Raw genomic sequence first — 20,559 nt, 5'->3', positions numbered from 1 at the left:
AAAAGTCATTCCCTATGCCTCGATCATAGGTTCTATAAAGTATGCTATGCTGTGTACGAGACCTATTGTATACCATAGCATGATTTTGGCAAGGGAGTACAATAATGATCTAGGAGTAGATCACTGGACAGCGGTCAAAATTATCCTTAGAGGACTAAGGAAATATTTCTCGGTTATGGAGGTGATAAAAGAGTTCGTCGTAAAGAGTTACGTCGATGCAAGCTTTGACACCGATGTGGATGACTCTAAGTCTCGATCTAGATACATATTGAAAGTGGGAGAAATTAGCTAGAGTAGCTCTGTGCTGAGTATTGTAGACATAGAAATTTGCAAAATACATACGGATCTGAATGTTGCAGACCCATAGACTGAAATTTCTCTCACAGGCAAAACATTATCATACCTTATTACTCTTGGGTGTTAATCACATAGTGATGTGAACTAGATTATTGACTCTAGTAAACCTTTTGAGTGTTGTTCACATGGCGATGTGAACTATGGGTATTAATCACATAAAGATGTGAACTATTGGTGTTAAATCACATGGCGATGTGAACTAGATTATTGACTCTAGTGCAAGTGGGAGACTCAAGGAAATATGCCCTAGAGGCAATAATAAAGTTGTTATTCATATTTCCATATATCATGATAAATGTTTATTATTCATGCTAGAATTGTATTGACCAGAAACTTAGTACATGTGTGAATACATAGACAAAACAGAGTGTCCCTAGTATACCTCTACTTGACTAGCTCGTTAATCAAAGATGGTTACGTTTCCTGACCATAGACATGTGTTGTCATTTGATGAACGGGGTCACATCATTAGAGAATGATGTGATGGACAAGACCCATCTGGTAGCTTAGCATAATGATCGTTAAGTTTTATTTGCTATTGCTTTCTTCATGACTTATACATATTCCTCTGACTATGAGATTATGCAACTCCCGATACCGGAGGAACACCTTGTGTGCTATCAAACGTCACAACGTAACTGGTGATTATAAAGATCCTCTATGAGTGTCTCCGAAGGTGTTTGTTGGGTTGGCATAGATCGAGATTAGGATTTGTCACTCCGTGTATCGGAGAGGTATCTCTGGGCCCTCTCAGTAATGCTCATCACTATAAGCCTTGCAAGCAATGTGACTAATGAGTTAGTTGCGGGATGATGCATTACGGAACGAGTAAAGAGACTTGCCGGTAACGAGATTGAACTAGGTATGATGATACCGACGATCGAATCTCGGGCAAGTAACATACCGATGACACAGGGAATAACATATGTTGTTATGCGGTTTGACCGATAAAGATCTTCGTAGAATATTTAGGAGCCAATATGAGCATCCAGGTTCCGCTATTGGTTATTGACCGGAGATATGTCTCTGTCAAGTTTACATAGTTCTCGAACCCGCAGGGTCCGCACGCTTAACGTTCGATGACGATTTGTATTATGAGTTATGTGATTTGATGACCGAAGTTTATTCGGAGTCCCGGATGAGATCACGGACATGACGAGGAGTCTCGAAATGGTCGAGAGGTAAGGAATCATATATAGGACGATGGTATTTGGACACCGGAAGTGTTTCGGGTGATACCGGGTCACCGGAAGGGGTTCCGGGCAACCCCGTTAAAGATATGGGCTTAATGGGCCAAGTAAGGGAACACACCAGCCCACAAGGGACTGGTGCGCCCCCTATAGGGCCAGCCACGTGGGGAGAAAGGGAAAGGATAGGAGGAAAAGGAAAGTATGAATTAGGACTCCTACTTCCCTCCCCTCCCCCTCCTTCCTCTCCCCCTTTGTCCAAATATGGTAAGGGGGGTGAATTGGACTAGGGGCCCAAGTAGGATTCCTCCTACTTGGGCGCGCCCTAGGCTGCCTCCCTCCCTCTCCCTCCTTTATATACGTGGGGAGGGCACCCTAGAAGACACATCAATTGTTCCTAGCTGTGTGCGGCGCCCCTCCACACTTAACACCTCGGCCATATCGTTGTAGTGCTTAGGCGAAGCCCTGCGCCGGTAACTTCATCATCACCGTCGCCATGCCGTCATGCTGACGGAACTCTCCCTCGTCCTCAATTGGATCAAGAGCTCGAGGGACGTCATCGTGCTGAACGTGTGCTGAACACAGAGGTGCCGTATGTTCAGTACTTGGATCGGTTGGATCGTGAAGACGTTCGACTACATCAACCGCATTACTAAATGCTTCCGCTTTCGGTCTATGAGGGTATGTAGACACACTCTCCCCGCTCGTTGCTATGCTTCTCCTAGATAGATCTTGCGTGATCGTAGGAATTTTTTTTGAAATGCTACATTCCCCAACAGTTCTATTGCTGCAAAATGGAGGAGAATAGTTCTGTCAGTGAACATATACTCAGAATGTCTGGGTACCACAACCACTTGACTCAACTGGGAGTTAATCTTCCTGATGATAGTGTCATTGACAGAGTTCTTCAATCACTGCCACCAAGCTACAAAAGCTTTGTGATGAACTATAATATGCAAGGGATGGATAAGACAATTCCCGAGCTCTTCGCGATGCTAAAGGCTGCGGAGGTAGAAATCAAGAAGGAGCATCAAGTGTTGATGGTTAACAAGACCACTAGGTTTCAAGAAAAAGGGTAAAGGGAAGAAGGGGAACTTCAAGAAGAATGGCAAGCAAGTTGCTGCTCAAGTGAAGAAGCCCAAGTTTGGACCTAAGCCTGAGACTGAGTGCTTCTACTGCAAAGGGACTGGTCACTGGAAGGGGAACTGCCCCAAGTATTTGGCGGATAAGAAGGATGGCAAAGTGAAAGGTATATTTGATATACATGTTATTGATGTGTACCTTACTAATGCTCGTAGTAGAGCCTGAGTATTTGATACTGGTTCTGTTGCTCATATTTGCAACTCAAAACAGGGGCTACGGATTAAACGAAGATTGGCTAAGGATGAGGTGACGATGCACGTGGGAAATGGTTCCAAAGTCGATGTGATCGCCGTCAGCACGCTACCTCTACATCTACCTTCGGGATTAGTTTTAGACTTGAATAATTGTTATTTGGTGCCAGCGTTAAGCATGAACATTATATCTGGATCTTGTTTGATGCGAGACAGTTATTCATTTAAATTAGAGAATAATGGTTGTTCTATATATTTATATGAGTAATATCTTTTATGGTCATGCTCCCTTGATGAGTGGTCTATTTTTGTTGAATCTCGATTATAGTGATACACATGTTCATAATATTGAAGCCAAAAGATGCAAGGTTAATAATGATAGTGCAACTTATTTGTGGCACTGCCGTTTAGGTCATATTGGTGTAAAGCGCATGAAGAACCTCCATACAGATGGGCTTTTGGAATCACTTAATTATGAATCACTTGATGCTTGCAAACCATGCCTCATGGGCAAGATGACTAAAACTCCGTTCTCCGGAACAATGGAGCGAGCAACTGACTTGTTGGAAACTTAGTACATGTTTATTATTCATGCTAGAATTGTATTAACTGGAAACTTAGTACATGTGTGAATACATAGACAAACTGAGTGTCCCTAGTATGCCTCTACTTAACTAGCTCATTAATCAAAGATGGTTAAGTTTCCTAACCATAGACATGTGTTGTCATTTGATGAACGGGATCACATCATTAGAGAATGATGTGATGGACAAGACCCATCCGTTAGCTTAGCATAATGATTGTTTAGTTTTATTGCTATTGCTTTCATCATGACTTATACATGTTCCTCTGACTATGAGATTATGCAACTCCCGAATACCGGAGGAATACTTTGTGTGCTATCAAACGTCACAACGTAACTGGGTGATTATAAAGATGCTCTACAGGTGTCTTCGATGGTGTTTGTTGAGTTGGCATATATCGAGATTAGGATTTGTCACTCCGTGTATCGGAGAGGTATCTCTGGGCCCTCTCGGTTGCTCATCACTATAAGCCTTGCAAGCAATGTGACTAATGAGTTAGTTGCGGGATGATGCATTACGGAACGAGTAAAGAGACTTGCCGGTAATGAGACTGAACTAGGTATGATGATACCGACGATCGAATCTCGGGCAAGTAACATACCGATGACAAAGGGAACAACGTATGTTGTTATGTGGTTTGACCAATAAAGATCTTCGTAGAATATGTAGGAACCAATATGAGCATCCAGGTTCCACTGGTTATTTACCAGAGATGTGTCTCGGTCATGTCTACATAGTTCTCAAACCCGTAGGGTCCGCACGCTTAACGTTTGATGACGATTTGTATTATGAGTTATGTGATTTGGTGAGCGAATTTTGTTCGGAGTCCTGGATGAGATCACGGACATGACGAGGAGTCTCGAAATGGTCGAGAGGTAAAGATCGATATATTGAAAGGTTATATTCGGACACCGGAATGGTTTCGAAGTGTTTTGGGTATTTTCCGGAGTACCGGGAGGTTACCAGAACCCCCCGGGGAAGTAATGGGCCTTAATGGGCTTTAGGGGAAAGGAGAGAAGGGCCTCAAGGGGTGCCCCCCATGGCTAGTCCGAATTGGACTAGGACGGGGCGGCGCCCCCCTCTTTCTTCTCCCCTCTTCCTCCTTCCCTGCTCTCCTAGTTGGAATAGGAAAGGGGGGGAGGGGGCGGATCCTACTTGGACTGGGAGTCCAAGTAGGAATCCCCCCTTTGGCGCACCCCCCTTGGGCCGGCCTCCTCTTCCCCCCTCCTTTATATACGTGGGAGGGGGGCACCCCAAAGACAAAACAAGTCTTCTCTTAGCCGTGTGCGGTGCCCCCTCCAAAGTTACACACCTCAGTCATATCGTCGTAATGCTTAGGCGAAGCCCTGCGCCGGTAACTTCATCATCACCGTCGCCACGCCGTCGTGCTGATGGAACTCTCCCTCGTCCTCAACTGGATCAAGAGCTCGAGGGACGTCATCGAGCTGAACGTGTGCTGAACACAGAGGTGCCGTACGTTCGGTGCTTGGATCGGTTGGATCGTGAAGACGTTCGACTACATCAACCGCGTTACTAAACGCTTCCGCTTTCGGTCTATGAGGGTACGTGGACAGACTCTCCCGTCTCGTTGTTATGCATCTCCTAGATAGATCTTGCGTGGTTGTAGGAATTTTTTTTGAAATACTATGTTCCCCAACAACGGGATGCGGGGTCTGATCGGGCAGGTTTTTCCGCCCCAACCTGCATTTTGGCAGTTATTTTGCGGGTCGGGGCGGGATGCGGGGTCTGCTAGAGTTGCTCTAAGGTTTCCCTTCTTTTCTCCCATGCCAAAACTTTCGGAGGATTTAATTCAAATTCTCACAAAGTACACGATGAAGCTTGAAGCATGCCATGGCAAGATTCCCCGAGCTACTATTAAATGGGAATATGTTGACCATGTCGATAGTGTTCGATCCATCCTTGTATTGTCTTCCATAATCTATCCTTCAAATATTGAAGCTCACCATTCTTGTCTCTCCCTACATCAGTGGGCATACTCAGGTACTTTTTGGAGAGTGACTCGCACTGGACATGCTTTTATGTATTTGAGTTTGTTCCTCCGGGCAGTCCTTACAGAAGAAGACTGCAGACTTAACTGTGTTAATGCAATTCCTGAAAGTCAAACAATGCATATCGAATATCTCATGTACCTGATAAGAGTCTCCTCATTTGCTTTGAAAAACAGCAGGCTCTCATCGGCAAAAAAAGTGGGTGGTTTACCGTCGAAGCTGACAATGCAACCTTCAAGCTTTGAAGATCGGATGACACACTTTAGAATTTTAAGAGGCAGAAGCAGGCTGCCAATAAAAAAGGGGATAATCTGATCCTCGGCGGATTATGGAGCATGAGCACCACGGTGGGTTACAATGAGGAATTAATAACCTGCTTAAGAAAAACCCCTTTTTAAAGAAGACCTATCTTCATATTTGGGCCAGCGTGACCCAACACAGTACAGGGAATATTTTGGGCCATGAAATCCATAGAGAAAAGAGTCTAGAGCTGGCACGTGAGAGCTATGTTTCGCATTAAGCGAGACAGAAGGTACTCTCCCGTTGACAGTCTATAGTGATGGGCCGACCCATTGGGGCGGCGGGGGGGGGGGGGGGGGGGGTTGGATTCGATTCCGGGTCTCCTGGGTAATTCGCAAAGCGGCTAACCACTGTGCTCGCATCGGATTATTGATGAGAAACATAGGGCATGTCCTACTTAAGACGACACGGTCCAGTTTTTCATAGTTTTTTCTTTTACCTTTTTTCCACTGTCTTTTCTCTGTTTTCAAATACAAGTTTTATAGGTTTTCAAAATTGGTTTTTCATCATTTCTTTCCTTGTTTTTATTGGTTTTTTCTTTTCTTTCTTCTTTCTTTATTTTCATTCGGTTTTCCCCGAGTTTTTTCCCTTTTCTTTTGTTTTTTGTTTGATTTTGTTATATCCTCCGTTTTTTGGTCTTTCTTTGTTTCTTTCGTTGTTTTTATCAAAATTTTCATTTTCCTTTTTATTTGCTTTATTTATTTCCTTTTTAAGTTTTATTTTTTTGTTTTCTTTGTTTCTTTTTGGTTTTAATTCAACATTTTTTTATATGTCAACAACATTTTTCTAATACATGTTTAACATTTTCCAATACAAATTTAACTTTTTAGATATAAGCTCAACATTTTTTCTATACAAAATTTAACATTTTTTAAATGCTTGATTAACATTTTTCAAACACAAGATTAACATTTATCGAATACATGGTCAACATTTTCCTATACACACTTACAAAAAGCAAATGCTTGATTACCATTTTTCGAATACAAGATTAACATTTTTCTAACACATGGTCAACATTTTTTATATGCAGATTTAACATTTTTCAAACACTTTGATACAAATTTTAGTGCAATATTTAACATTTTTTGAACACATGGTCAACATTTTTTTAAACACATTTAACATTTTCAAATGCTTGATTAGTATTTTTTTCAAATACTTGTTCAATTTTTTAAAAAATTCTCGATTAACATTTTTATAAATATGAACAAAATTTTCCGTCATTTGTTCATACATGGTTAACATTTTTTATATAAACATTTAATATTTTTGAAATACTTGCTCAATATTTTCAAATACTTGATTAACATTTTATACACTTTTTCCGTCATTTGTTCATACATGGTTAATATTTTTGAACAAATGGTATCAAAATTTGTTCATCATATTTTTAAACACATGATCAAAAAAATTCTATACACATTTGACATTTTCCAAATGCTTGATTAACATTTTTCAAACACTTTTTCAGCATTTTTCAAATGCTTGATTAACATTTTTGAAATACATGATCAAATTGTTTCATACACATTTTTTGTATAGGTGATAAACATTTTCTCCATACATAGTTAACATTTTTCAATTGCTTGGTCAACATTTTTCAAATGTTTGTATATAGAGTGATGTTTAAATAAATTTATTTAGAATATTTGGAAAGTATAAACAAAAGAAGAAAAAAAGCAAAAAACAAAAACAAAAAGCATGAAAAAAACAGAAAACGAAGTTGTTGTTCCCGTGCGGCTGGGCCATCCCAACTCGAGCCACCCGTAAGCGATGGGTTCCTCCCGTCTCGCTGATGGCGAGATATAAGGGCACCATTGCTGAAGAAGATTGCGGACTTAGATGTGCTAATGCGATTCCTCAAAGTCAAACAATGCATATCGAATACCTCATGTACCTGATAAGAGTCTCCTCATTTGCTTTGAAAAATAGCTGGCTCTCATCGGTAAAAAGTAGGTGTTTTACCGCTGACAATGCAACCTTCAAGCCTTGAAGATCGGTTGACACACTTTTGAGTTGTAAGAGGCAGAAGCAGCCTCAGCTGCTAATAATAATAATAATAAAAGGAAAATCAGATTCTCGGTGGATTATGGATCATGAACAAACAAAAATTAGAGAAGACCTATCATTTTATTTGGGCCAAAGGTGACCCAGCCCAGTACAGGGTCCTATTTTGGGCCGTGAAGATCCATACAGGAAAGAGAGTGGGTTATTTGGGCCAAGGTGACCCAGCCCAGTGCAGGGTACTATTTTGGGCCGTGAAGATCCATACAGGAAAGAGAGAGTCTGAGGCAGTCACGGCCGGATGAGGAAATCCCAGTCCGGGCACACCCCGGCCCAGAACGGAACGAGTTCTTCTTGGACAGCAAGTCCGGCAACCCCCTCCGGTGGGGGCCATAATAAGGACGAACGCAAGGCGAAGCCAACCAAACCCAAACCACAATCGTTCCAATCCCCTCAGTCGCAAAAAAATAAAAAAATCGTTCCAATCCCCTTCCTCGGCGATCGCCTCCGGTGCTTCCGACCTCCTCCCGTCGCCTCCGCCGAGCTCGATTCCGTCCCCTCCTCCGCCCGTCCTAGGTAAATATCCGGATCCTCCCTCCCCACTCCCCTCCTCCCCCGCGGCGTGCTGCTGAATCTGGCTTGGTGTCGATCCGTGGTTGGTTCCCGCGAGGTTCTCCGACCAGGGGTCCGGTAAAGGCGGTCGATCGCCGGTCGGTGCTTGCGATCTCTAGTTGCTGCTAGTCGTGGTCGATTTCGAGCTCTTTGTAGTTACCGGGGGCTTGCCCTTGGGGTCCAATCTGCGAGCTGACTAATTTACTCTCTTTTTTAGCTTAAAATCGGTGTAGGGTTAGTCATACCCTTGAATCTAGTTCAGTAGCTATAAATGCAGATTGATATTTCAATTGCAGATGCTTAGAATTAATTCGACACGATACCTGTAATCCAGTTTAGTTGAGGTCGTGATTAATCTGATTTGACATCTACAAAAATCTGAGAAAAAACTGCTGTAATCCCTGACAATTGCTGTTAGTATTTTTTTTTTCCAATTGTGCTGTGCTGTTTACAAGGATGTAGAAGTCACCCTAAAAAAAGGATGTAAAAGTCTTTCAGTGCAGATTAACTTTGTAGGTTGGAGTATGGTTAGCCATGGTTCAGCCAACTATTTCCAGCTTGATTGTTTGGCTGGTTTGGTAGGTGGTGTAATCTAGTGCTGTGCCGCTGATGCAACTGGTGTCCATGAGTACTTATAAATCTGGTTAGAATTAGTTTAAGAATTGATCAATGTGATCGTAGTTCTTGTTATCAAGTTTAGTTGATGTTTATTTAAATATAGCTTATATGATCAGCCACTCTATGTATGATTGTGGCTTGAAGGTTCTGGAAGAACGTTTTTCCTTCAAATTCTATCTGGTGGCATTGTCCTAGACTCCCTAGTTCTGTTGTTAATTGTGCTCCTATTAAAAGAATTGGGAGTTACTCGCTGTACTAGAACTCTGTAGGTTGAATTTTGGTTAACTAATACTGACGTTATGAGAATGTAAGCACGCTAATATGATGAGCAATTTACTGCATGCTGTGAAACGCTGCGTGCATCAGGGAGTAGGGCTGTACTTCTTCTGATAGGCATGTTTGCTGCTGGCACTTGTTCTTTTTAGTTCACACCTCTTTTGTAGATGCTTGAATTTTCTTTTAGCTGTATATAGTACTCAGCGTTTTTAGCTATATACAGAAAAAGCCAAAATATGGCCCATTGTTTTGTCCATGCTAGATACCAAGTTTTTAGCTTTTTTGGTCTTATTGATTTATGCTTTATGGCATTGCTTTGTATTCTAAGATGATATGATCCATCTGTATATGTTAGAAATCACTAAAAAAAATCTGTATATGTTGAACCTTGCTAGAAAAAAGCCAAAATAAACAACCTTCAGTTCTTGCCAACTGCCAAAGTTTTGCCATTGCCGCTTTTTCAATTCACTTTGGTTTGATGATCTACCTACAGATAGATGGAATTCGCTGGACAGTATTCATAGACGAATTTGCATATATAGATGAGATTCTCATATTGGTAAGCAGTGCTTTGACAGTATATCCTCTTTCGTTCCTGTTTTACAGACTAGCTCCAATGGGTTTCATCCAGAGCACCTTCTCGCTCCTTGTCGGCGCGGCGGGCGGCATCTACATCGCCCAGAACTACGACGTCCCCAACATCAAGAACTACATGCAGGGCCTGATGGGCAAGGCCAAGGAGCTGGACCATGCCTACAAGAAGCCCGAGGATGGCAGCAAGAACAAGGCTTAGTCAGCCCGCTCCCCCACCCCTCCATTAGAGCATGACCGACCGCTTAGCATGCTAATTGTTATTACTATCACTTAGTAGGTTCACTATATATCATTTGAGCAATGACTCTGTCCACTCCGTTTTAAGACTCTGTCCTGGGGATGAAATTTAGTAGATGATGGCGGCACGTTTGTGAATGAACGAATTAATGGATGAAATGACCTGTTAGACTGCGTGATTCATGACGTTTTTGAGGAGCCATTTTCCGTTTGACTTGCATCCTGATGATTGTTCATTTGTTTTAAGCCAAGGTTGTTAAGTTTTCTGCCAATGATTTCCTGAGAGAGCGTCAGCTTAGATTCTCCCACAATTTGCCAATGCTTGTGGAATGGGGCAGGAAACTTGTTGACTTTTGCTGCTGAAGTTTTTCTTTTTCCTGCATTCTGATGATTTTTTTTTTCATTTGTTCCATGGTTGGTGAGTTTTGTGCAATCGCTACCTTGTGAGGGCGTCAGCGTAGATTCTCTCGCAACTTGCCGATGCTTTGTGAAACAGGGCAGGATATTGTCTTTTGCTTTGCACATTTTTCAAAATTTCATAATTTTTGTGACTTGAAAATTATACCACCGAAAACTTCTTTTCAATATGAATTCAACGGTAGAATTCATATTTGGCTGGTTTAGTTTATGGTCAAATTTTGGATTTTTAGATGTGGGCGACGTCTCGGTACCTTTTGTCTTTGTGGCATCTAGCAGAGTGTGCACCCACTGGGCCACCAAGGTGCCTCGCCCCGCCCTCCACCACGTAGCACCCACCCAAGCGCCACGCCGCAAAGCAGAGCAGGAAGGACCTCTCCCATTCAGCGCCTTTCTCGCTTGCTCCCTCCCCCACTTCCCACCGAGCCTCTCAAAGCTCAAGAAGCCACCCCCGCCGGCGCTCAGCTCAGCTCAGCTCACCCCTCGCAGCAACGCACGGCGGCCATGGCGACGGCGGCGTCGCTGCACCTGGCGCAGGAGGTGGACCCGTGGGCGCCGGGGTTCTGGCGGGACTTCGCCGTGGGCATGCTCAAGCCGCTGGCGGCGACCGCCGTGGTGGCCATGGCGGTGGCGCTGAGCTTCACGCAGCGGCTGGGCGTGGAGGCGGAGATGCTCTACGCCATCGCGCGCTCCTTCCTGCAGCTCTCGGTCATCGGCTTCGTGCTCCACTTCATCTTCACCCAGAGCAGCGCGCTCTGGATCCTGCTCGCCTACCTCTTCATGGTCACCGTCGCCGGCTACACCGCGGGGCGCCGCGCCCGGCAGGTCCCGCGCGGCGGGTACATCGCGGGCGTGTCCATCCTGGCCGGCACGGCCGTCACCATGTTCCTGCTCGTGGTGCTCAGCGTGTTCCCCTTCACGCCGAGGTACATCATCCCCGTCGCCGGCATGATGGTCGGCAACGCCATGACCGTCACCGGCGTCACCATGAAGAAGCTCCACGAGGACGTCAAGACGCAGCGGAGCCTCGTAAGTCTTCCATGAAAATCAATCAAATAGTATGCCGATTCACTTTGCGTAGTGACTCACCGTCATCTTGCATTGTTAATAACTTTGTTAGAAAAGGTCAAGTATAATATCTTTTACGCCATTCTGCGAAGGTGTGTGCATTCTTTCTTTCAGTTTAAAGTTGATGATCATGGTCTGCACGACTGCGCAACCTTTTTCGACATTTAAAACAAATTCAAGAAGAAACTACTAGTACAAAATTCTGAACTATTTTCATCACGAATTCAGAAAAATGGACTCCAGGTGACGCTTCATATTTCTGATCATTTCATCGCAGGTGGAGACGGCGCTGGCGCTGGGGGCGACGCCGCGGCAGGCGACGGCGCAGCAGGTGCGCCGGTCGCTGGTGATCGCGCTGTCGCCGGTGATTGACAACGCCAAGACGGTGGGGCTGATCGCGCTGCCGGGGGCCATGACGGGGCTCATCATGGGCGGCGCGTCGCCGCTGGAGGCCATCCAGCTGCAGATCGTGGTGATGAACATGCTCATGGGGGCCTCCACCGTCAGCAGCATCCTCTCCACCTACCTCTGCTGGCCGGCCTTCTTCACCAAGGCCTTCCAGATCGACGACTCCGTCTTCGCCGACTAGCCATGGCCAGACAAGCCACCGCTCCGTTTTCTGTGTGATGACGATGACAAATAATTTTTGTTTTTCTGCACCTCAAAGTCGTTTGGGCTGAGGCCGCATGTTTTCATGCCGAATTTCGTCCGTCAATTCTGGGCTTGTGCCATTTTTTTTAATCATATGAGCGGGGATTAAGTCAGGGGAATGTTTTGAAACCGATTGAATATTGGTCTGGGTATTTTCCACCGAGTGAATACCCACCTCATCGACTAGTGCCCAGGAAAAATGACTAGTGCGTCTAGAGATCATATTGTTCTGAAACCGATTGTAAAACTGCTATGCAAGATTAGCGTTCTGAAACACATTGCTACAGAATGTTGCATCGAACAGCTAAGTCTGTTCTTTACAGGATCAGAACAAGTTTGTAACAGGATGCTCTACAAAGTTGATTAGGTGCATTACTATTGCTATATGGAGCAGCATTTTACAAAATGTTGCTTGCCCGCCCTTTTGGAGGAGCATCGAACAGTTGAAATCACAGCAAAGCAAACACGACACCAATTCAGAATAAGATGCCGCAGAAAGAGCAACGACATATGAACAGCGGTAAAGCATAGCACCAGACAGAATTCAGGTACTTATTAGCAAGTCATATCTTGTCACAGACGCAGACTAGAGTGCCAAATCATATAGAGGAAAGGATGGAAGCTCCACGAGATCCGGGCAGCAACCACACCACACCCTGCTTAGATACATCTCAAAGGCTTTCCCTGACCAAACCAAGTTCTGGAAGCCTACACGAAGAGTTTAGGTATTTTTTTGATTCATCAGCCATGGTGAAGCTACTAGCTAGCGCATTACTTCCACTTCTTGAACTTTCCGCCGCCGCCGAACATGCCGTGCTTCCCATGCTTGCCGTGCTTGAACTTGCCGTGGCCGTGCTTCCCGTGCTTGAACTTGCCGCCGTGGTGGCCGTACCCGCCGCCATAGCCTCCATGGCCGCCCATCATGCCTCCCATCATGTGTCCACCTCCACCGTGGCCGCCGTGAGAAATCTTGTGTGCTCCGTAAGCGGCGGCAGCAGCTGCTGCGCCTCCAGCTAGCATGCCGCCCATGCCCATGCCTCCTCCTCCATGGCTACCACTGTGACCTGAAAAAACAATAGCCGATGAGGACGGATGCTGAAGAATGACACAAGTTTGATACAACAGAACTTGGGACTCTTTAACATCAAGATAAACCACCACTCATATACTAGACTGAAATTGCAGGCTGTTGAAGATGCAGCGCATACTACACATCTAAATGCATATCAATCCAGCGCATACTACACATATAAATGCATAGAAATCGTGGAAATGTAAATGTTCCTAACAGAGAGGGTGCTATGATGGCTTTGCACAGATCCTTATCAATATCAATGACTGAAAAACAAGGGAGTGGTATATACCAGATGAGCCAGGGTAGCCAGCAGGGGGATAGCCATGCTGCTGTGGAGGGTAGCCATGCTGTTGCGGTGGGTAGCCATGCTGAGGAGGGTAGCCTTGCTGAGGGTATCCATGCTGCTGCGGGGGGTACCCGTGGCCACCAGATGGGTAGCCATGGCCACCACCATGAGCACCGGCAACACCGTGCATGATGTTGGAGAGGAGCCCCTTCTCCCCGTCACTGCCACCCGCTCCGGGCGCAGGAGGGTATGCCCCAGGTGCAGGAGGGTATGCCCCAGGTGCAGGTGGGTAAGCTCCAGGTGCAGGCGGGTATCCTTGCTGTGGAGGGTAACCTCCCTGCTGCGGCGGGTACCCTTGCGGAGGGTATCCCCCCTGGCCACCGGGTGGGTACCCATGACCGTCGTTGCCTCCTCCCATTGCTGTCGAGGGACTTAACTGTACAAATTGTTGATCAGGTAGGCAAATGTTAGTACACGATAGAGAAATCTTGCTGTCTACAAGCATACAAGTTGGCATTACAACAGCAGCAGCGCCACACATTCCTTTTCTAGTCGAATTTCACGATCAAGGAATCTTTGCATACAAGCATATGAATTGCCACCAGGACATGTTATGTATGTACAGTTAACAAATTTTCTTGTCGGTTCGAGAGCTGGTAGCACCACATTGATGTGTTTATGCCAGCTAGAGCAGAACTAGCCGTCCTCACAACAGAACATTTGACTTGGTAAAAGAACCATATTCTTGAGTGAGTGCTGCGTGCAAGCAATCAGACATGGTCCTCTGACTAAAATAAACAGGGCAGCAACAACCAGCCATCGTGCCTAACTGCCTACTCAATTCCCATTTCAATTTCCACTTGACCAAACCATGTCCATCGTGCCTAACAAGCGGCAACCTATTCATACAAGACGGTTGAAACATGCATGTGCTAATCAAACATGAAGGAAGGGCATACATACATGATTATTAACCAATCGGAGAGACTCTGCGAGTTTTTTTACCCAAACCCAGTGCAAGTAGCGCTAGATTTAGCTTACGCATCCTGACTACGAATTCCACAACAACCCTGCCAAACTAATGGCATGATCGATCGATCGATTAAGAGCCGCGTCGATCCAACTGACGAAAGTCCTCGGGCATGACTTCGCACACATTAACGGCTAATTTGGGCGCCCTTTCCACAACGACGAACTGGGTTTTCTCACGGCAACCAGCCACTCAGATCCAGCGGAGCCAAATCCGTGACCGATCCCCCTTTCCCAGGGCCGACCTCGAAAAGGAAAAAATCCCCACCCAGTTGGTCGAACAGAGCAAAAAAAAAAATCCCCTCCAGTAAAATTTACCACGATCTACTACTCGGAGCCAAGAGGGGCCGCGGATTCGCAGGACTGTAGGAGCATGGAATGGATAAGGAGGCGCGCATACCTAGAGGACGAGAAGACCAGCGATTCTGCGAAGTTGAAGAAGAGGAAGCAGCCGAGCCGATCTGGTTTGGCGGATGATGACGATCTCTTCTCCGTGTATATTGGGTTGCTGTGGCTGTGTGTGCTGGGGGATTTTATACAGGGGCGGTGGGCTCGTGTACGCGCTTCCTTCCGGCTCGCATCGCAGGCGTTGGCACCTTCCTCCTCGCCCGCGCACCGAATCCCGGGCGGGTCCCGCGGCCTGGAGTTATTATTCGTGGGTGGATGGATAGGATTTGACATTGGTACGCCGCGTGGATGACAGGTGGGGGCCCTGGGCTCCCGCGGCTCGAGGCAGGCGCGGCCGAAGCGCGTCGTCCGTCGTGGGGGCGAGCAAGAAAGCAACGCGGCGAAGGAACCCCACGTTGCTTTGCTCAGGGGATATTTGCGCGTTGAAACGACGACCAGCCGGCACGTGGCGCGTGTGGGCGCTTCTCCGGCTGGGCCTGGATTCGGTCCACCAGCCCAGGCAGACGCGACGGGCAAATTAGCAGATTAGGAGTCCAAAAGCATTGGGCCAGTCTTTATCCCAAACACTCTCTTTGCTCCCCCAAAAAAAGCATTGGTCCGGATTATCCATGAATGCAGAATGTCCAATATGGAGGCTCACAATTTTATAAAAAGCGTTGTATCATTAATTAGCTCATGGTCGATATAACTGGCTGCTGCAGCGGAATGACACTACAATTGTACCATATATTATCATGCAATAAAGAGACCATGATTTCCCTCAAAAAAGAAAAACACTCTCTTTGCTCTCGCTTGAGCCTGTGTGTTTGCCTACACAAACGAGCCTCGTTTGAGCGTGCGACGCTGTGCTCTGGTTTCTTTTGCTGCCTCCACGACGGCCAGGAACGGCGCGGCACGGAGGGAGGGAGTCGCCGCTCGTCGGAGCTCTCCTCCCCGGCGCCTGCCAGCCTGCCACTGCTACATGATGAACGCTGGCCTCTCGCCGTGGCTGCGCAGGATGATCACCACGGTCGCACCCAGGCGCCGGCCTTCACATGACGTGCGTACTAGCGGTATGAACTGACCACTCATCTGATCGAGCATGATATCTAGCTAGCCAGTAGCTAGACGAAAGAGAACATCTGAACTGCAGCAAATGACTGATATGTGGTATATGATTCCGCTACTTATTAGTGGCACGGTAGGGAGGGAGGGGGTAGCTGCTCGCCGGAGCTCGCCTCCCCAGCGGCTGCCAGCCTGCCACTACATGATGAACGCCGGCCTTGCGCCGTGCAACTGCGCAGGATGATCACCACGGTCGCACCCAGGCGCCGTCCTTCACATGACGTGTGTACTAGGGGCATGCACTGAGCACTGATCTGATCGAGCATGATATCTAGCTAGCACATCTGTGTACGGACGAAATAGAACGTCTGAACTGCAGCAAATGACTGGCATCTGATTCCGCTACTTATTATCAAACCTTATTAGCTATACCGCACCAAATTATATGGTATATCGTAACAGCACAGGTGCATTGCATCATCGCAGTCTCACAGGAGACATGCTACCGCTCTTCCCAGCCGCGGGGGTATTTCTGGAACCAAGCTTACTTAAGATAGTTGATGAGGCGCAATCACCATGCGCAGACGCACATCACTTGCACTTCTTGAACTTGCCGTAACCGTGCTTGCCGTGGTGGTGGTGGTGGTGATATCCATGGCCATGGTGCCCCCAGCCGTGCCCGCCGTGGTAGTGTCCGTGACCGTGGTGTCCGTAGCCATGGCCTCCGTGACCATAATGGCCGTAGCCGTGGCCTCCGTGGTGGTGCCCGAGAGCATGGCTGCCGCCGCCGTAGCCGCCTCCGTAGCCCATGTGCCCGCCGCCGTAGCCATGGCCTCCGTGGCCACCCCCGTAGCCTGAAACAGATTATCAAGAAGTGATGACATAAATAAATCCGAGCTAATAACTGAAAGATCAATTACAGTGTTGCTCATATCATTGAGGTCCAACTGAGCAAATTAACTCCCCAGACACGACACAATTAGGACGTGCATTATGTATAACTGATCAACAAGCAATGCATACCAGGGTAGCCGACGGGGGGATATCCACCGTGAGGTGGGTAGCCACCGGGCTGAGGGTACCCATATTGTGGTGGAGGAGGATACGCCCCGGGAGGAGGGTAGGGGACCCCCGGTGGCGGGTAACCTTGAGGAGGGTATCCGTATCCTCCATGAGGTGGATAACCATGCATCATGTTTGAGAACAGCCCCTTCTCGGTGGTGTTATTCTTGTCTTTCCCTTCTTCCATTGTTGCGTTGCTGACTTACCTGCAAGGATGTATCTCTAAGAAAATGTGAAAGTATTTATCCTCAGCAAATTATATTGAGAGAAAAGAAATATTACATGGAGAAGAAGTATATATATTAGATTGTCATAGCATGTATGAATTGTATAACCATTGATGTAACAATCTGAAACATTATTCCAGCTCAAAGCCATAGTAGCTTACTCAATCATTGTATATCGAGTTGTCTAGCTTTACCAATTTGTGACGAGGGCCACAAGCCATGTGCACCTATACAAGCTCTAGAACTTGGACCCATGTGGGTGGAGAGGAGATACATAGTGGTGTGGGTCCTACTTTGGAGCAATTGCTAGGACGAGTCGCTTCTCTTTGTGCTTAAACCTAAATGTGTTTTTCCGTGGAGGTGGAGTACGGTGATGAGTTGACTATGAGAGCTTCATTCCCGAGAACAGGTTTTTCGACCATGGAGCCTGTGCCCCAGTCATGGATGGCATGATATGTTCCCAACATATGCCAAGGAGTGTCATTTGCAGGTGGATTAAGGATGGGAGGGCTAGCCGAACAATTTTTGAAAAAATCTTGGGCTAAGCTGACTTGACCCATGTAACACAGGGTCTGTGTAGCTGTAATTTCTTATTCCAACCAAATGCACAAGGTCTACAAGCCGTGGCATTGTTTGACTGCTCATGCCATCCTGTTCTCAGGGTTTAGTAGTCATGGTAAAAAGGATTCATGTATTTGGATTAGCATACAACATTACACATGATCAACATGCATGCTGCTAATCCCAAACCAAGATTCCCAGCAAAAAAAAAACAAGTCAAGATGATGGTATAAAGTGGCACCCAGTGGTGGATCGGACCATGTCCCCCTGTTCTCCCAAACTTTATTCGCGCTTTCCTTATCTTATCAATATCACTATGAAGGTTGCACAACCCATTTTTACATGGGCCATGATGAAAATGCGTTGCTCACACATGGTTGGGCATGTACCTCAAAATGTCGTTGGAAGATGGTGGATCAGACATGAAGATTGACGTGAGAAGAACAAACTAATATCGCTTTAGGCGCCTTCTACTTTTTTCCCCATACAACCCTTATGCAAGGTTTCCACTATCAAAGTATAACGAAACATAGTGACAACATCCGGTGCAAGTAAAGAAAAAAGGTCTCAGCCAAACTCGCTAGCAAAAGATAAACAAAAATGGCGCCTCCTTTGTGGGTTTCTTTGCCAAAAAATGTACTTGTAGGTCCTAAGGCCAAGTTCGATGGTAGTATCTGAGACAATTTTGAGAAGTTAATCACTACGATACTATGTGATGCAATGACGTGGTCGTCAGGAAGGTGCAGATGGCGAACACAAAGTGTGCACGAAAGGAGGAGGGCTTCTCTTGACATGGATAGCTAGGTATTGGATGTTCATCTTCGAAATCTGGCTAGCTCATGAATTGGCAATTTCTGCTAAAAAGAACTTATTACTTGTTACTGACCGGATTTCTTTTAACTGATTGGCAGAGCTCCACTTTTATCAAAGAAAAATTGAAAACATAGAGAAGTAACGACAAAATATATATGTAGAATCTACCGTAAACGCCGGAGATAAACGCATGCATCAGCGTGCTATATCCGTCCAGGGATATATTCGACCTTAGGTGCTAAAGAATTGAAGTTCTTTAATCAGTTTGAAATTTGATGCAGCTAGACAAATTTAAAATGGATTAATTCGGACTATAAGAGGTGGCTGCGAGTAAGCTTGGCTAAGCTCTTTGATCTTGGCGGCAACTATCCCGTATACCTCACAGGCAATTTCTCTTTGTTTCAGGACTTCTGCTCAACACCGGTTGAACATGCCACATATTATTCCGGACTGATGACCTATTATTCAATTTGAAATTTAACGCGCAGATGAGGAATCCACGGTGAACAAGGATCGCAGTTCACAAATTAAACCATCGATCAGTCAAACAAATTCCTGAGAACCAGATTCATCTGCGATCGATCCATGTATCATGGCGTTCATTCATTCCATGACCTCTAGATCATGAACGAGCCCGCAGAGATCAAGCAAGGGGGAAGGGAAATCAAAACGAGAGATGGGAGGGGATCAGTCGTACCGATTCCGAAGCAGCACCCGGAGGAGAGGAGGAGGGAGGATTCGGTTTCGCGAGCCGGGCCGCGTTCCCATCCGCCCACTCACCCCCGCTTCTTCTTATACGGGGGGATCGGATTCGCGCCGCACTCGCCCACTCGCGCCGCGCGCGCGAGCACTGAGGTGGGGCGATGGAATCCGGGCAGGCAGGTGGCCGCGGCTCGGGGCGCCACGCCACAAGCGCCCCTGCCGCGTGGGGGCCTCTGCCTCGGCCGAGCGCGTCGCCGTCGAGGGGAACAGGGACTGAAGGCTTCGCCGTCGGGGAGAGAGTAGGCGGGCGCCCGCGCTCTGTTCGACGGAATGCCGGCCTCGCCCGCCCCGCCCCGGGCGATCGATTTGGCCGTCGTTTGGCGCATCAAGACCTGCTCCGCCAGAATCGGGGCATCAGGAGCTGCCTGCTCAGTATCCTGTGAAGATGGTGAGCATCAGCATCGTACACCCATGGCCTTGCTCCATTTTTTGTAGATGAAAAGGGCTCCAGGCGCCCCGGCTCCATTGCAACAACGAAACGACATGTCTGATACTCCTGGAAATACTCGTCGGAGGAATGCATGTATCTAGATATATTTTAGTTCTAGATACATTCATTTTTATGCATTTCTTCGACAAGTATTTTCGGACGGAGGGAGTACAAGGTACTCCTTTGAAGGGAAGATATATGGTGCTTCGGGAGCATCTAAACTTAGGTGCTCCGGGAGCTTCTCAGCCGTTGGATCTATAATCTGACGGTCATCTAGGGATGCGTTGGATCTGGTTGTAATAACGGACTTCTAGGTGTTTTTTTTTGAATAAATGCGCGAGCTCTCTCCATGGCCTTTGGATTTTAGATCCAACGACTGAGAAGCTCCCGAAGCACTTAAGTTTAGGTGCTCCCGGAGCACCAGATATCTTCCCCTCCTTTGAAAATACTCCCTCCGTCCGAAAATACTTGTCACGAAAATGAATATAAATGGATGCATCTAAAACTAAAATACATCTAGATACATCCATTCATCCGACAAGTATTTCCGCACGGAGGGAGTAGTAGGCTTGACACAACTTTGCTCTCCCCTCCCTCGACTCTGGCCCCGA

At 46.5% G+C, this 20,559-nt stretch overlaps 3 protein-coding genes across 3 annotated transcripts; 2 read left to right on the top strand and 1 right to left on the bottom strand.

Annotated features, from left to right (window-relative positions):
• The first annotated feature begins 8,142 nt into the window (after window positions 1-8,142).
• On the top strand, window positions 8,143-10,294 carry LOC120967320 (uncharacterized). The gene is made up of 2 exons (XM_040393919.3): window positions 8,143-8,354; window positions 9,891-10,294. The coding sequence occupies exon 2, from the start codon at window positions 9,901-9,903 to the stop codon at window positions 10,075-10,077; it is 177 nt and encodes a 58-aa protein (XP_040249853.1). The 5' UTR covers window positions 8,143-8,354; window positions 9,891-9,900; the 3' UTR covers window positions 10,078-10,294.
• A 141-nt stretch (window positions 10,295-10,435) lies between these two features.
• Window positions 10,436-12,364, top strand: LOC109749564 (UPF0014 membrane protein STAR2). The gene is made up of 2 exons (XM_020308508.4): window positions 10,436-11,561; window positions 11,878-12,364. The coding sequence occupies exons 1-2, from the start codon at window positions 11,037-11,039 to the stop codon at window positions 12,187-12,189; spliced, it is 837 nt and encodes a 278-aa protein (XP_020164097.1). The 5' UTR covers window positions 10,436-11,036; the 3' UTR covers window positions 12,190-12,364.
• Window positions 12,365-12,786: 422 nt separating this feature from the next.
• LOC109749621 (uncharacterized) lies at window positions 12,787-19,701 on the bottom strand. Its single transcript, XM_073504323.1, has 6 exons — window positions 19,454-19,701; window positions 17,117-17,361; window positions 16,693-16,947; window positions 16,512-16,519; window positions 13,616-14,048; window positions 12,787-13,315 (listed from the first exon to the last, which is right to left on the bottom strand). Exons 2-6 carry the CDS (start codon window positions 17,340-17,342, stop codon window positions 13,023-13,025), a joined length of 1,215 nt encoding a protein of 404 aa, XP_073360424.1. The 5' UTR covers window positions 17,343-17,361; window positions 19,454-19,701; the 3' UTR covers window positions 12,787-13,022.
• Between the last annotated feature and the right edge of the window lie 858 nt (window positions 19,702-20,559).

The sequence above is a fragment of the Aegilops tauschii genome, chromosome 1 (genome assembly GCF_002575655.3).
Source record: "Aegilops tauschii subsp. strangulata cultivar AL8/78 chromosome 1, Aet v6.0, whole genome shotgun sequence".
Taxonomy (NCBI): domain Eukaryota; kingdom Viridiplantae; phylum Streptophyta; class Magnoliopsida; order Poales; family Poaceae; genus Aegilops; species Aegilops tauschii.
This window is presented reverse-complemented; position numbering and strand designations above follow the sequence as displayed.

What these genes read in the sequence shown, in the direction of transcription:
- LOC120967320 (XM_040393919.3), top strand. Translation starts at nt 9,901, where the DNA reads ATGGGTTTCATCCAGAGCACCTTCTCGCTCCTTGTCGGCGCGGCGGGC.
- LOC109749564 (XM_020308508.4), top strand. Translation starts at nt 11,037, where the DNA reads ATGGCGACGGCGGCGTCGCTGCACCTGGCGCAGGAGGTGGACCCGTGG. An exon ending in TCAAGACGCAGCGGAGCCTC is followed by an intron (nt 11,562 to 11,877) that starts GTAAGTCTTCCA and finishes ATTTCATCGCAG; the next exon opens with GTGGAGACGGCGCTGGCGCT.
- LOC109749621 (XM_073504323.1), bottom strand. Translation starts at nt 17,342, where the DNA reads ATGGAAGAAGGGAAAGACAAGAATAACACCACCGAGAAGGGGCTGTTC. An exon ending in TCCCCCCGTCGGCTACCCTG is followed by an intron (nt 16,948 to 17,116) that starts GTATGCATTGCT and finishes AATCTGTTTCAG; the next exon opens with GCTACGGGGGTGGCCACGGA. An exon ending in TGGCTACCCTGGCTCATCTG is followed by an intron (nt 13,316 to 13,615) that starts GTATATACCACT and finishes TTGTTTTTTCAG; the next exon opens with GTCACAGTGGTAGCCATGGA.